Below are 17170 nucleotides of genomic sequence, written 5' to 3'. Positions count from 1 at the left end.
ATCTGTTAAATAGTGACAAAAAATAATTTTGTGGAGTTTAAAACTCCAAAAAGTTCTATTATTGCACAATTGAAGCATTAGAGGTAAAAGTTGTAAAGCCCGCTAAAATCGGTATATAATTAGTCAATAAATCAAATTTTCAATAGGAAAATTAAATATGCAAAACTAATATCAAAATAGGATAGAGCTCGGCAAAACGAGAATTTTGATATCACTTTCGAAAAATTTGGCCTAAAATTGAGCCGAATGGGCCAAACCGGTTGAACCGGGCCCAAACCAGGCCCGCGGGCCCAACCAGCCCAGTATATAAATGAGCTAAAGCTCATTTTCTGCCTTAGAACACAACATAAGCAGCGTAAATGCATGGAGAAGAAGAGAATGAATTCCAAAACCTAGCTTGATCTTCTTTCTTTGATAACTTTTGATCCGGAGCTCCGATTGACGAGCCGTTTGCGGCCACGCGTCGGACTCGTTGAGTTCTTCAATTCTATTCAAATAAAACAGTAAGTGAATTGCTTTTTCCTAGCTCCATTTCTGCTGGTATATGAATTTCAGGTTTAAGGTTTGAGAAACTCAATTCCTTGATGATTTTCATGTTTTAGGGGTCCACTAGACTTGATTTCTTGTGGGTATTGCCCAAGGATCAGTGGGTAAAGGTAAGAAATCTTAAACCCTAATGAAATTTCTGAATTTAGGAATTTGGGTATTGAGTTGTTATGTTTTGATGTGTTAATTGTGGTTTAGGTAGTGTGTATGTGAATGTTGATGCTTGTTGGAGGCTTGTTGGTGATCAAGCTTGGTTTGGGGCTGTTTGATTGAGCTTGGAGGGGCTGTAATTTTGAGTTGTGAGGCTGCCTTGGGTGAATTAAGTGATTGGCCAAGGTATGGTTTAAGTTTCGCACGTTTAATATTTACGGTGTTGTGAAAACTTAGGTTAGAGGAACCATAGAATAAGTTGGATTGTTTGTTGTATTTAATGATTAGCCTTATAATATTGTTAGAATAGATTTTTTAGTGAATTTATATATTAGAATTATGAGGTGTGAAAGTTATTAATGGTGTGCTCTTATATTTATTTATGATGGATTAGAATTGGTGTTTGTTAATAAGGATGTAGAGTTGTGTTGTGGTGGTATTGTATATGCTGTAACTAATTATGTAATGATCGGAATTGCATGAGACCAAGTTTGGGCTAAATTTGGGAATATAAGGAACTAAACTGAAAAATTTGGGACCTTTTTGTTAAATATACAATTTATGGCAAATTTTTAAAGTTAGGTTGTTAAATCTGTCCAGCAGCAGAAAAGATCAAACAGGGCAGCAACTTGTTTGTCTTGCTGCGACTTTTACGAGTTGAGTTTTGGAGTGAAACCAATTTTTTTATAAAATTTGATTAACTTTATTTATTTCTCTAAAATTTCAGAATTTTAAGAGTTGAGGATTGGGAGCTGTGAATTTTTGAATATTGGTGGGCAAAACTGAAAAGAAACGGATTTCAGCAAGCTATGCATCAACTTCCAATGCTTGTAACTCTTAGAATTAAATAGAAATTAGGTTGCAACTAAGACACACTTGTTTCTGGATGAGCTAGGAGTTCTCAAATCAAAATTTAGCTTAATTGGAGTTTTGTAATAAAAGTTATTCCAATTGAAAGGTACTAAGCTTGTTGGTTTTTAAAACAGATTTTGTCTCATTTTTACTTAACTTCCAGGTAATGTAACTTTTTCATTAAAAATGGTATTGACTCAGAACCAATTGAGAAAGAAACCTGGATGATTAAAGTTTAACTACATTAATTTTCAAAGTCATTGGATTTAACTCGGATTTTATATTGAATTTTTAATATCACATGCTGCTGCTGTTTTTCTGGTTTTATGCACTGCAGAGCAGTCACGGTTTTTCCTTTATTCCTGAGGCTAGAAAAATCAGAAAATTATGATATTTAGTTTGTTAGAAAGCTTATTTCAATATGAACGTCTGGACATAAAGTTTGTGCAATTCTGAATTCATTTGCTATATTAGAAACAGAAAAGAAAATAGAGTGTCGAGGATGTCTTAGTGATAGTCATGAGTTCGAGAAGTTAAAGTTCAATCCTCGTGTGATGTGATTGATTTAATGTTAGAGTTTGGTTGATTTTAAGAGTATTCGATATTAAGAAGGATGAGAAGAGTTTGATAAAAAGTTTGGTCAGGACCCGAAAAGGGTAATCAAGATGAATTATAAGGGAATGACGATGAAAAATGTGAAAGGGAGGTTGTTAATAAAAGGAGTTAATATGCCATGGCTTGATGAATGATTAAATAATGATTATGACTATGAAATGGCTTATGAATAATGCTATCTGAGATACGAGTTCCCTGGGTAAGAGCCGTGGCTCGCCATCACGTGTTCTAGGTTGAATCTCGATACTCTGTTGACCCTACGTCGTAAGGGTGACCGGGCACGTATAAATTCCCGGGTATGGATAGCCACCATTGAGTGGTTTTATGAAATATGAATGTGAACTCTATGCATAGACTCTTGGGGACGCACGACGGGGGACAGTCTAAGGTTTTCGGACTTGTCGGGTTGGCTGGATAACCGACAGATGGGCCCCATCAGCCATAGGACAGGCATGCATCATATGCATTTGTTTGTATTGATTGCTATGCATTTTCTGGGTATGCCTAATTGATATATATTACCCGCTATTTGTTATACTTGCTAGTTGTACTATTTGATCATTACTTGTGCGTGAACTTGTTTGGTTGCTTGTTTCTGTTGCATTCTGAATGATGAAAGGATGGAGGAAACAGAGGAAATGGTTTGGTGTTAGGTTAAGCTTGAACTTGAGTAAGTTAGGCAGATTTAGAATACATACCCCTGTTTATGGCTTCTGTTTAGTACTTAAGTTGGATAATTGAATAACGTAGTTCTAGGATTGCCTATGGCATTCTCAGGACCGTATTTCTTATGCGCGTGGCACTTTTACCATGCTGAGAACCTCCGGTTCTCATTCCATATTGTATTGCTGTTTTTCAGATGCAGGTCGAGAGGCTCCTCGCTAGACGTCTGGATCTTGGGAAGCGAAGTAGTCCTTGGGTGTATTTTGGTTTTTTGGTTGTATATATGTATATATTTGTTTAGCTTACTCTCCAAGTAACTTGTGTATGCTGCTCCTCTTAGAGGTTGAGGGAGAGATATGAGTTTATTTTGGTATTTTGGTATATTTTGGGATACCTATGTATGTTCATATGTATATATATATATATATATATATATATATATATATATATATATATATATATATATATATATATATATATATATATATATATCCTCTGGCCAGCCTTAGCTTCGCAGGCTAAGTCAGGGGCTAGTTATGCTGTTTCCTTGGATTTCCTTTATTCTTTTGCTTAACTTTATCATGTTCCTATTAGGTTTCTTAGCACGCAAGTAATCCTTTCCTGAGTGTTGCGCTTTTTGTTTTGCGATTTTGTTTTACCCATTTTTCAAGGCTCCTAGTTAAGTATCTTTTCTCTATATATATATATATATATATTACTATTTTTAGAGGTCGTAATACCTTACTATCTCAGTCTTATGACTTAAGCATAAGATTAAGTATGGTAGGGTGTTACAAAAGTTATAATAATGATAATAAAGAAGATGGTAGTAGTAATGATGAAAATTGGTTCTATTATTGAAAAGAATTTTTTGGAATTTAAAACTCCTATAAATTATAAATAAAATTTCACACTATTAATTTCTATTATTATTCAACGAATTTTTTAACAGAGAAATTATATTGTCCCAAAATAATTTTATCAAAAAAAAAATAACCAATCAAATAATTAATCCAACTAAAAAACACAAGAAAATAAACTTCACCTTTCCAAAACAAAAGAAGCTAAAAAAATTCATATAAGTTAGTTTAAAATACCACCAAAAACGAGATATCCATCATAAAATCCTTGAACTTATGGGAATATAATCTCATAATTCCCAAAGAAAAAGGTCTCCAAGAAGCAGAGTATTCAACACAATAAAACAACATAAATACCATTTCAATCCACCTGACCAAAAAAAAATCATATTAGCTTAGATAACTAGATATAATCATTTACTTGTTAGTTGTGACCACTCTTAATTCTTTCTTTTCTGAAAATATATATAGATCAAATAATACTATTACACTATCTGATGAATATTCTTAATATTGCTGTGTTTTATCTACATCATAACTATTCAACAATATTTTTATGTTGGCTAACAAAGCTTAATGCAATCTTCTTCTTTTATCTGGACTCAAAACAGATTATGTTAAAAAAAATGCAACAAATTTGACATAGAAAGAGTTACAACATTACTACCATAAGCATCACAAATTCACAACTTGTTAGTGAATCCAGTAAACCTAAGCTTATTTTCTTTATATTTCAGTTGCAGTCAACAATTTTTCAAATAACTTTTTTTTTTCTTCTTTTGTGTTTGAGTATTGCACAAGTATTTTGCAATTGAATGTAATCATCATTCGAGTTTATATCCACATTATGTGGCACCATTGTGAGATTGACTTAAACAAATGAAAACTACTTTTATTATTAGTGGATACTTTAGTTCCATATGTGAGTCAAACACATTACCCTTCCCCACATTGTAAATTATTTATACATTTTTATAAATGACAAGTAACTAAACACGCTTATCGATCCTTCTAGTGACGTTGGAAAGACCCTGTTACTAACATCCCAAAGAGCACAGAAGTCATAAGAGCATGTAAAATGAATATTGCAACCTGCCAGAGAGTAGCGATACTATTTTAGATTTTTTTTTTTTTAGTTGTTCATCGTATTCTTTAGCTCAGCAAATTAAAGACAATTCTGTTGCGGATCTGATTTTTATTTAAAGGTCTGTTACTGACTAATAAACTATTGTATATACAAAATGAGATTCGAACTCTCGATACTTACTTAATTGAACAAGTGAGCTGAACACTCAACCAACTCAAATTGATTGACATTGTTTTAAATTTAATGAGGTGGGTTAATCTTTTTTTTCTTTTGGTCAAGTGTGGGTTAATATTTTTGTATAATAAGCCAATTGGTTTGTTGAGACACTTTCTTGGCCATAAATGTTGAGGCACATATTTTGGTCCGGATAGAAAATGGGTTAGATCGCTTGGAAAATTGGAACAAAAAATTGTTAACAGCTTAAAGCTTTGGTGCAAACTAATTTGGATTAATACAGTAATTAGTTCATTAGTTTATTTAAACAAATAGTAAAAATTCTAATTCTATTTATGTATGTAGTAATTTATTAACTAACAATAAATTTTTAAATAAAATTTAAATCTACAATAAATTAATTTTTAGTTTACAGGAATAAAAGATACAGTAAAAAAAAGTTTGGTACATGTTCACTCAAAGCCATACACTTTAATTTGGCCATTGCCACCGTATAGTCACCATGGACATCAACTAATCTACAAAATTTAAGAAATGGGGAAATAACATTTTAACGTGAATTCAAAGTATGTAAAAATATCAAAGTATATAGAATTCAAAATTCATATGTTGTTAGAAAGAAGAAGAAATAAAATGTGATAAACTGGTAATAAAACAAACACATGCAAAGTAAAAAATCTATGGAAATGATGATAATGAATAAGCTTTAATAACAAAGTAAACAATACTTCACAAAATTTTAAAGTATTACAAAGTTTCAAATAACCTTTGCAAAAATTCGAAGGTTTGTAACAATCAAATTAACAAGAAACAAAAAAAAGTAACTTTGTAGAAAAGGAACGGATTTTTTTAAATAAATAAGATAAATATTTTAAGGGTTAAGTATGATTTTGATTTCAAAGATATAGGCCAAAAAATTTTTTGTCTCCAATCTTTTTATGCATACGGAAATAGGTAATTTGTAGAGTTTTTACCGATTTTTGTAAACTTACTTATCTCATTTACAGTGTAAATGAAATCAGTATAGTCGTATCTCATTTACACTATAAACGAGATAAGACACAAACTCACCTACACGTATCACGTTTGTACACGTGTTATGTCACGGGCCTTATCCCGTTTACAGTGTAAACGAGATAAGATTGGAGTGCACCTATAAATGAAACTCGTTCATAGCGCCCCCTCACTCACTCTCAATCCTCCTTAACCCTCATTTCTCTCTTTCTCGCACATTTTCTTGATATTTCTGAGTTGTCCGAACGTTATGGTGCACGGATGCATGGGATCCTGACATCAACCACCTGAATGGTAGTTGGCACATTGCAAGAGCGATCAAATAAGAGGTTAGTATTATTTTCGTAGTTTAAATTAATAAGGGTATGTGATTATAGTTAGGATACTTTTATAGATTTAGTGTTTTAGCACATGAATAGGATGGATTATAATTAGGTAACTCAAAAAATATCCAAGATTATGTCGTAAAGCAATACGAAAACTCCAAGGACAACTATCAGTAAATTGCCAGCAACGCACGTTGTACTTTAACCGATCCGATTCCACAACTCGATATTCAGCACTTCTCCAAATTTTGTAATTCTTCACGCCTTGCAGTACGGCCTCTCTGCTTCTGAATCTGTGACCAACCCTAAACTCCACACCACCATCAGTGCTGTAATCATCTGTCCCCATATTGGAAAATGAAGTTACCTCATGCATCACGTCCAAATTCAATGTATGGTAGTGGCTGAGTACAGTTGATAACTCAAAAATTGGTTACGGAGTAGGCAAAAGGTATCAAACTGATCCACCAATGGGAGTCTCTGGTATGAACTCATCCTCGTCATCATCCTCAGAGGACCCACTTTCATGGCTATCAGCAACGTACTCTTCGTCGGACTCCTCATTGTCAACGTCCATATCTACCACTGGACTAGCACAGTGCAAAAGTCGTGGTGCAAGAGGCGGGTCATCCTGTACAATGTTCGAGCTAGCAGAAACACCACTACAAACATCACGAACCTCTGCATAAAGCCTATTACTTGTTCAACCATGATTCTCCTGTGCACATCAAACATTATGCCAACATCCTCATCGCCATCGAGTCAAAACAGACAAAACTGAAATACACCATTCTCCATTGGTGCTAGCAACCTATACCCAACTCTTTCAATCTCATTTCTCTCCCCACCACCAACGTGCGTCAATATCAGACTCTTTAACTCAACGAATTTGCTCTATGAGTTTGTAGCAGCGCAGAATTCTCACACTCAAATATAACTCCGATGTCACTGTTTCTCATCTGACAGTTAGGATACACCATCACTACAAAGAAACCACTACCACTAGACATTTTTACTAAGTTTTTCGATGAAAAATGGAAGAGAAAAAGGATTAAGGGTTTTGTGGAAGAATACCAATGGTTGGAAGATCCTTTTATAGCTGATTGATTTTTGTCATACTATATCTCATTTACACTGTCAACGTTTTAAGTCACCACGTATCTCATTTACAGTGTAAACAAAATAAGATAGTCGTATCTCGTTTATAGTGTAAACGAGATAAGTAAGTTTACAAAAATCGGTAAAAACTCTAAAATTACTTATTTTCATAATTAAAATATTTATTTTATTTATTTAAAAAAATAGAAAAGTAAAATGTAGAATTTTAAAAATAGAAAAGTAAAATGTGAAAAGAACCCTACTCAAAATTTAACTTAGAACAGAACACAATAAGTCGTTAGTATATACGAGTTTTTTTTTTAACTTTTCTGATACAATATTATCACACATTAAAAAAATTGATAACCATATTAACTTATTCTTATTTTATTTAACTAAATACGTAGGACCATGTGTACACGTTCATAAATAAAATAAGGTGTTTGTTTTGATACGATGATGAATTCATACGTACCGGTACCATAAAATCATGGACAAATTAGAACATATGTGGATTATATTTTTCACGTCAGTAATTAATTTTTCTTTTTTTAAATATATATCATATCAATACTTTTACTAAATCACCCATATACTTTAATAAAAATAAAAAAATTATTAAATTTTTTAAAAAAGACTTAAAGATCCTTTTTCTATATTAGACAAAAACTACCCTAATCTTTTTAATTTAATCAAAATTCAAATTGCTTTAGTTTTAAAATTTTAAATTTGAATCAATTTAAAAATCAAAAACAAATTCATTTCATTATTCATATACACTAAAAGATTGCTTCGTTTCTCATGAACTCTAATCTAATCTTTCCTACCCCCATTCATACCAAAAAGAACACATCTGAAAAATTGTTCTTCATCATTGTATACCAGTCTACCAATAAAGAGCAACCTCACCCCTAATCCCCTACCTAGACAACAACAATCTATTCTCACCCTTTCCCTTCCTCGTAGCCACGCTCCCTTCATGCAATATCAGCACACACCAGCAGCCTCCTTGTTGTTCTCCGTCGGTCTTCACGCAGTAGCAGCACGCACCAGCAACTTCCTTGTCATTCTCTGTCGTTTTGCTCTCCGTCTGGACAAAGAAGAAGAAGAACCTAGTTCCACCAGCAAATATTTTTCTCACGGCACCGTCGGCTCCGTCGCCGTTGCAACTCATGACACCGCTCTCGTTGTTTACTTGCATTTCTTTGCCAACACCATCCAGGTTCCTCAGTAAAGACTTTTTCTCTGTTAATTTATCAAATTATTTCTTAATTTCTTCGTGAAACCTCTACAAAATATTGAATTGCAAAATAATTTCTCATTTTGTTATTATACTTGAATTATATCCATTTTGGTAATTCACTATTCAGCTGCTTTTCTTGTAATACTCCAAATTATTCTCTTTGAAAATTGCGGTCAAGTCTGGATGATTTGCTTAAGTTCATTTTGACTTTGTTTAGAGTATATTTAGGTCAAAATCATCTCCACGTTGTTGATATTATAGGTTGTGTACATGTGTTTAAGTTTCCAAACAATTCTAGTTGTTGGTTATGGTTCTAGCTGAGTTCTTGTGAGAAGTACCTAGCAAAGCATTAGTAATCTGCATTGGCTCAATGCTTATGCCCGAATTATATGAACAGGCTTCATTGACATAATAAGTAAACTGTTCCAAAATTATTGTAGTTTATTACTTTTAAATGCTCAAAGAAAATTTTTTGAATTTACTATTGACTTATTTATACTAATTGAAAGGAATAGAGTGTCAAGTTACTTATTAATGCTGAAGCCTGATATTATATATATTAATTCAAGTACCTATCGAAACTTTATACTCAGAACAACAAAAGCTTATTCAATAGTATCAAATGAAGTTCATGATTCGAACATTCAGTTTAACAAAAAATTGTGCCTTTAGTTTAGCAAAATTGGAGCATTATACATTCACAAATCAGCATACTACTTATGATTGTACTACTTATTTATGCATTGTTTATGGATTTTAGCCTTGGTCATTTTCCAAGTTTCATGTCTAATCATTTAATTACTTCTATTGGTGATAAAAATTTCTGGTTGTCTATATTTTGGTTATGGTATATATGTAGACAGATACATATTTCTATCATTAGTATGCGTCTGCTGGGAAACTTATGAGATTACATTTACTGAAGTTCTGAAATTGATGTGATAGTTTGTTGAGTTTTATGATCCAGTTGCTGGGCAAAATTTTCTAGATGAAAGGGATTTAAAGTTATATAATTTGAGATGATTGGGGGTAAGCATGCCATATTTGTTTCTCTCTTTCTATGAAGTGCAAAGTGGCAGACTGCCACAAAAATTAGGTCTGGGGTATTAAATGAAAATGTCAATGACACCTTCCACAGTCCCCAGTAGGATGGTGGCTCCTAACTATCACGTAAATATAAAGTACATGTAATAAAAATGAAAGGATTGGATTCCATAATTGCATAATTTCATAATTGAAAGGTATTGATGTAATGCATAATTGCATATCCATAATCCATCATAATAATAATAAAAATGAAAGTATTCGATTCCATGGACAACAATGAGCGGTGACTAATAAACGCCAATAACTAAACAGCCAGCTTAGTTGGTGGCAGTGACAGTATGGTCCCCCTCCCCTTGCTCTTCATTTCTAAGCTGCCCAAATCCCTATCTCCTCTCCTCCAATTTAACTTACTCCTCATTTTGGAATGGTTTGCCAAGTTATATAGGAAGCATTTTATGACCTACAGTTTACATTTTGTAATAGACATTTAAGCTATTTAAATTGATACCTATGATTTAGTGAATTAGTTAAATTCAATTTATTGCTTAATTGTATGCTAATTTTTTCCTCTTTTAATGTTCAACTCAGGTGCAAGAATTACACTTTATTATACCTGATTATTTCTTTTGAGTGGGGTAGTGATACACCCTCTTTTTTATCATCAGGTTAGTACAATGTATATTAAGACTGCACATTCATGTATATTCTGATATACTAGAAACCATGAGAGTAGACTGCTAATTATTTCTTTATTAGGCATATATATCAATTTTATAGATAAAGATGATGCTCCTAGCTAATAAGTCAAATATATTTTATTTGAATACATTGTATCCTTGTTTTTAAAAGAAATAATGTAGAAAGTTAACAAGTCAGAGAATTTTTTCCGTAACTCTTGATTGTCATAAAAATAAGGGATAAGTATTGTTTTGGTCCCTAATGTTGAGGGTCAGAATCGAAACCGTCCCTGATGTAATTTTTTATTTAGAATCGTCCTTAATGTTGCATTTTATTTTAAAATCATCCTTTCTAATAAATTTTTTTATAAATGACGAAGCTACCCTTTTTTATAAAAAAATTATAAAATTAAAAAAAAAAGAAAAGACACGAGGGGGAAGGGAGAAAGGGCAAGGGGAAAGGACGCGCGAGGGGGGAGGAGAGGGGGAAGGGGAAGGGGAGGGGGGAGGGGACGCCGCCGGTGACGCTTGGAGCTACCGTCGCCGTTGCTGTTGCGAGCCAGGGAGAGAGCTTCTGCTTCTGCACCGCTGCTCCTCACTGCCGCGTTCTCGCCACTGCTCCTCGCCACCTCGTCGCTACTCCTCGCCGCCTCGCCGCTGCACCTTGCCACTTCTACTTCTTGCTTCGGCCTCTGTTTCTGCTTCGTCTTCTGCTTCTTGATTCTACCTCTGCTTTCTGTTTCTGCTTGAGCTTCTGCTTCTGCTTCTACTTTTAATCTGATTTTGATTTGTTATTTTCTAATTTCATCATTGTTGTGTATTGATTTGGTTGTTGAATTTAATGTTGTTATTTATGGATTTGAATAATATTTTAGTTGTTGGTGTTGTTGAATCTGATTATTATTTGTTGTTGAATCTGATCATCATAATCCCTAAATTCCTAATTTTTATTGTTGGTTTTGTTCTTGTTCTTATTTCTGGATTTTTAGATTGCTGTTGCTTTTTTGTAGATTTCTGGATTTCTGGATTTCTGTTCTTGTTCTTATTGTTGGTTTTGTTCTTATTCTGGATTTTCCTAATCTGTTCTTATTTCTTGTTCTTGTTCTTGTTTCTTATTTCCCTAATGGAATAGGAGCTAGGAGGATTATAGTGACAGGTCTTCCCCCTATGGGATGCTTGCCACTAATGGTGACAATAAACAGCTTCTTACTAGGCCCAAATTGGTTAAAACATTTGTGTAATCCAAAACAGAATCAACAATGTGAAGCCTACAACACCAAGCTTAGCTCCAAAGTTTACTCACCCCTTTTGGATATGGTGTAAAGTCCTTCTTATTTCTTGTTTTTGTTCTTGTTTCTTATTTTCCTAAATTTATAGATTTTTTATTTTTGTAATTGAAGATGAATTTGGGTATTTTTAATTCTTGTAATTAGATTTTGTTAACTGTATTTAAAAATTTGAAATTTTGAGTTTTGTTAATGGAAGAAGAATCTGTTCTTCTGGAAGAAGAAGAACAAGAGAATTTGTTCTCCTAGAAGAAGAAGAACAATAAGAATGAAATGGTGGGAAAAGGGTATTTTTGTCATTTAGAAAAAAAAATTATTAGAAAGGACGATTTTAAAATTAAATGCAACATTAAGGATTATTCTAAATCAAAAATTACATCAGGGACGGTTTCGATTCTGACCCTCGACGTTAGGGACCAAAACAATACTTATCCCTAAAAATAACATTCTTATGCAATAATAACTCTTAGCTTTCATAGAATTTGATTGACTAATAATTTTTGTCATAAAAAATTGAGCTCATTTTTGCTTATTCCATTCTCCTAGCATTTAAGTAGTAGTTAACATGTTAAAATTTTAAGTTCAGTTATGGAGGATGATGGCAAAGAGTCGTATAAAGATGGTGATCACCCTGAGGATTTAAATTTTGAGTATGAAAGCAGTTCTGATGAAAGTGATGATATGGTGGATGTAATTATAGATAAGGCAGAGGCTGATACAATTAATTTTGATGGTTTTGAAAAGTTGATAACTGATTTGACCATCGAAGATATATAGAAATTGGTGTTTGATACGGAATCTCAAGTTGGGAGTTTTATGCCAATTGCCAAATATGCAAGTGCTATGGATTTGTGTCCCAAAAAGACTTGAAGACGGTACATGCTAACGGCAAAATTAATACAAGACAATTGGTTTGCAATAAAGCAGGAGAAAGACATTGGAAGCACCTTAAAAAGGACAATTGGCAAAGATAGCATAGGGCAATTACTCATGTTAATTACAAGGCTAAGATTCATTTTATTCATCACTATACGAGAGGTAAGTGGAAAGTCAGTATCTTTGAGAGTGAACACAATCATCCACTGTGTCCGCCTAAATACAGACATCTTATTGTTGTGAATCATTGGCTTGACGCCGATAAAACACAAGCAGACAGCTTACGAGTATGTGGTGTTAAAACCTGTCACATAATAGGTTATATGGTTTTCCAAAAGGGTGGATACGATAAAGTTGGATTTACCAACAAAGACCTACATAACCACATTAGTAAGACTAGGCATGGCAAAGTGAAAGACGGTGATGCTTTTGCTGCGTTGGCCGATCTATTGTCCAAGTTAGACAGTGACCTGTTATTTCTAGAAAAGTTCACCTTAAAAGATGGTAAGTTGGATAATTTGGTGTGGGTTGATGAAGCAAGCGTTGTTGATTACGAATGTTTTGGCAATGTACTGGCTTTTGACACCACATACAAGAAAAATGTCTACAACAAGCCCTTAGTCATATTTTCAAGGACCAACCACCATGTCAAAATAACTATCTTTGGAGGTGCCTTGCTTTCTGATGAAAGGTCTGAAACATTCAAGTGGACACTGAAGGAATTTTTGGAAATCATGTCTGACAAACTACTCGGAGACATTGTGACAGACGAGGACCACGCTATGAGAGACGCCATCTTAGAATTATTTCCTGATATACCACACCGCCTTTGTGAATGGCATGTCCATCATAATGCAGTACAGAATATAAAAAACAAGTATTTTTGGGATGACTTTAATGTATTATTATATAAACAGTTTATTGCAAAAATATTTCAAAAAAATCAAGTGAGATCATATCGAAATACGGACTTGCTGAGAATGAATGGGTCCACGGGTTTTATAATGACAAAATGAAGTGGGCTACGACATATTTGAGGGAGCACTTTTTTGGCCCATAAGAACTACATCACAGTGTGAGGGAATTCATTCATTATTGAAGAACTATGTTGACAGTAAAACCAGTCTCTTTGAATTCATGCATAAATTCAGTGAAGTACTAAGGTATTACCGAAACAACCATCTTACTGTTGACTTTGATACCTTTTATAAGTTTCCTGTTTTGACTACGTGCTTGGAAAGTTTTGAGAAAAAAGCTGCTGAAATTTATAATAGAAATATTTTCAAACTTGTAAAAGATGAGATAGAAACAGCAGGTGCATTAAATGTGACTGAATGCCCAAACAGTGGAGATATTGTTGAGTACAACATGAGTGAGTATTTTAATCAGCAAGGGCTATTTAAAGTATCTTACAATAAAGACAAGGACCTGTTTGTGTGTGAATGTAGGCTATTTGAGACTCGTGGATTATCGTGCTCCCACATCTTTGGGGTCTTGAAGCATCGCAATGCAAAATGCGTCCATTCATCTGTTATCCTTAAAAGATAGACAAGAGATGCAAAGAGTGATTTTATATGCTCAATTGGAGAGCAAGACTCCGCTGATGATATAGTGCACATACTTAGATGCAGTGCAATGGCATCAATTTGTTGGAAGTTCTTTGATATTTCTTCAAAAAATTCAGCCGACTATAGGAAAATCTCAAGTGAGTTACTTAAACTAATTTCAAAGGTGGAAAAAAAAAGCGGTGCACAAGCAAGGCTTTCCCCCACATCAATGCTAATAGGTGATCCAGCTATAGTAAAGTCAAAAGGTGCTCCAAGAAAAGTTTCAAAAGGCCAAAAGAGGCGAAGATATTCACATTGTAAGTCAAAAAGGCATTTCATTAGGACATGTCCATTACTCGTCAACGAGGACTCACCCGTTGAATACTCAAATACAGAAGATGAACTAATGGTATTAATATAATGCTTTTTTTATGAGTTACTTTATGCTTATCTATTATTTTAGTGTCTTTTGTAGAACTAATAAATAATGCTATATTTTAATTAAGTTTTTATTTTTTTAGCAAGTTGAGGAATGTAATGCTAGCAAACAAACTTGCTCTCAGGATACAAAATCAGTAGAAAATTCACCCATGAACAATAACAACAATTTTAAAGTAAGCTCTTATCTATGTTATACCATGTATCAAATTTATCATCATTTCAATTCAAATTTACAGCAGATTATTCTCGTGGTGCTTATATTATTTCTTCTCTTGTCTATAACAAAAAATTCAAGGGTAGTGAAAGCAAGAAGTTTGTATCTAAATTAAAAGCTACACCAAAAATTAGAGCAAACGGTAAAAAAGGTCGACAGAAGGTAACATTTCGCATATCTAATCATTTATATTAGGGTATTCAAGAAGAAAAATTATAGTCTTATTTTGACTTTAGATCGTTTCAATCCAATAGTATAAGTGCAACTGAGAAAACAAGGGAGAGTGAGATCAAGACTTTTGAGAAAGTCTTACTTGTCTCTACCTTGTCTTACTAGTTTCTTTTTAAAATTTTGTATCGTAATTGTTTGAAAATTCTGATTTATGTTCAGACTAAAGAGATCACTCTAACTCAAAGAACGTTAAAATAAAAGACCAACACATTAAGAATAGAAGTGTCGGACGTTTCAAGTGCAGCCACAACCAAGAAACCAAGATTGCTTCAATATCCTATGCATCATTATCTAATGGTCCATCCTTATCAATCTTATGGTGGAGCCCTCCATATTCCCTTTCATCCTGTTCAAAATGGCACGGCGTACTTCAACCATTATCCTTCTACTGCCGAAATTGCATCATATCCTCAGTTTTCCCATGTCTCACCGTAGTCTAGTGGACCCAGTGATAGGAATACATGGGTTGGACTTTTGAATGATGTCATCAACAACAAAATTCCATAGGATCTATATATTATATTTTAAATTTTCTACATCTTTTATGGTATAGGATCTTGAATCATAGATGTTTTTTGTACCTTTGCTACTTTAATTTCTAAACATATTCTTTTGTGACATTGAAAGGAATGGACATGACATAAGAGACTATTTATTATGGCCGTTCGTGCATGTGTTCAAATTATTGAGTAGATGTAGAAATATATGAGTGGCTTTTGTGCTAGCTATGATTTAAGTTATGATGTAGTTGAGGAATTTGTTTTCTTTTCATAATTCTTAGTTTGCCTACTTAATACCTATAAGACTGATACAGAAATTATTGTTTGACATGATGAAAATAAGATTGCAGGATGAATGGATTGACTGAGTATGAAAATGCAAAAATCTTTTGAAGCATTTGTCCCAGAATCTGTATATGGTGATGCCTGTAATTTGGTTGAATATTGCAGTTTTAGATTCTTGTCACGAGATGTGCCGATATTCATTCTTCCCTTAAGGTTAGTCTTTGTTTTTTGTTTCATTATAGTTTTATTTATTATTATTTTGTTTGCAGCTACCATATTACAGGCACTAAAGGTATATACTATACCCGTGAAAACCATATTCCAATGTTGATGTTGTGCATGTGACTCGTTTCATAGGGCTTGCTTCTGTTGGAAATAAAGATAAGCAGGTCTGGCCATTTACTTATTCTTTCATTGTCTGTCCTTCATTTTGATTAGTTGTTCCTCCATGATTCTTCATTTGGTCATATTTGTGATAACTTTCTTGGCTAGAAAATGTCTTATTCTTTTGAGGAATGTCCCTAACCAGCTATGCACAATTTATTTGTGTGTATTATTACTTATTAGTTACTCTCTTTAAAAGGTTAATTGCTTTTTAATATTATCAATTTCTTCACCTCTTTTCAGAAATTTATTCATGCACTTTCTCCCACTCCATCATCTACCATGTCTTCTACTGAGATTGCCATGGAAATCACATATAGCACCTTATCACCATACACACTTTAAGCACAGTGTGCAGAATGAAGGCGATATGCCTCCTTCTAGGCAGCCTGGATTTGAAAATACTAGGTCTTACTCCTCATCTTTATTTACTTGATATCTTTCTTGTTCACTCGGAATTTCATTTTTTAGCCTTTTTGTTTGACAAATCTTTATATTACAACTGCAGATCAAATGAATATTGGTTTTGCTTTTCAAGCCCCAATGTGGAGTCTCACTTGATCATAAGTATTAGTGAAAATCACTACTTGGCACTGGCTAAAGGTCCACTTGTTGAAGACCATGTGCTGATAGTACCAGTTGAGCATATGCCAAGTACCTTGTCTCTGTCATCTGAATTTGAAGTTGAGCTCTGTCAGTTTCAGAATAGTCTTCAAAGGTATTGCAAGAGCCAGGGAAAGGAAGTCATCTTTCTTGAGTGGGTTTTCATACGTGCCACTCATGCAAATCTTCAGGTAAAATAAGTAATAGTAGCTCTTTGCTTGACGTGAGGTTGCCTCTCCTCCCCTAACTTTCTTCTTGTCCCTTTTCTAGTTCTATGATATGTTGACTCCACTGTAAATCTCCATTCTGTTTATCTTTTTGCCCTTTGGGTCAGCTATTTTCTGCTTAATAATACTAGTATTATGTCAAATATGTTTGAATTTCATTTTTATTATGTGATTTCTGCTCTTACATGTAGGCCATTCCTATTCCATCTTCCAAAGCAGTTATA

The 17170-nt window shown here is 33.6% G+C and overlaps 1 protein-coding gene and 1 long non-coding RNA gene across 2 annotated transcripts; both read left to right on the top strand.

The window, feature by feature from the left end:
• The first annotated feature begins 336 nt into the window (after nucleotides 1-336).
• Nucleotides 337-3199, top strand: LOC112740501 (uncharacterized). Its single transcript, XR_003171193.3, has 4 exons — nucleotides 337-503; nucleotides 603-656; nucleotides 745-882; nucleotides 3023-3199. It is a non-coding gene; the product is annotated as an uncharacterized lncRNA (long non-coding RNA).
• Nucleotides 3200-12226: 9027 nt separating this feature from the next.
• On the top strand, nucleotides 12227-14062 carry LOC140178659 (protein FAR1-RELATED SEQUENCE 5-like). Its single transcript, XM_072215870.1, has 3 exons — nucleotides 12227-12371; nucleotides 12833-13352; nucleotides 13666-14062. The coding sequence occupies exons 1-3, from the start codon at nucleotides 12227-12229 to the stop codon at nucleotides 14060-14062; spliced, it is 1062 nt and encodes a 353-aa protein (XP_072071971.1).
• The last annotated feature ends 3108 nt before the right edge of the window (nucleotides 14063-17170 follow it).

Source organism: Arachis hypogaea, chromosome 14 (genome assembly GCF_003086295.3).
Source record: "Arachis hypogaea cultivar Tifrunner chromosome 14, arahy.Tifrunner.gnm2.J5K5, whole genome shotgun sequence".
In the NCBI taxonomy this organism is placed as follows: Eukaryota; Viridiplantae; Streptophyta; class Magnoliopsida; order Fabales; family Fabaceae; genus Arachis; species Arachis hypogaea.
Note: the sequence above shows the minus strand (reverse complement) of the source record. Positions and strands in the feature narration are given on the sequence as shown.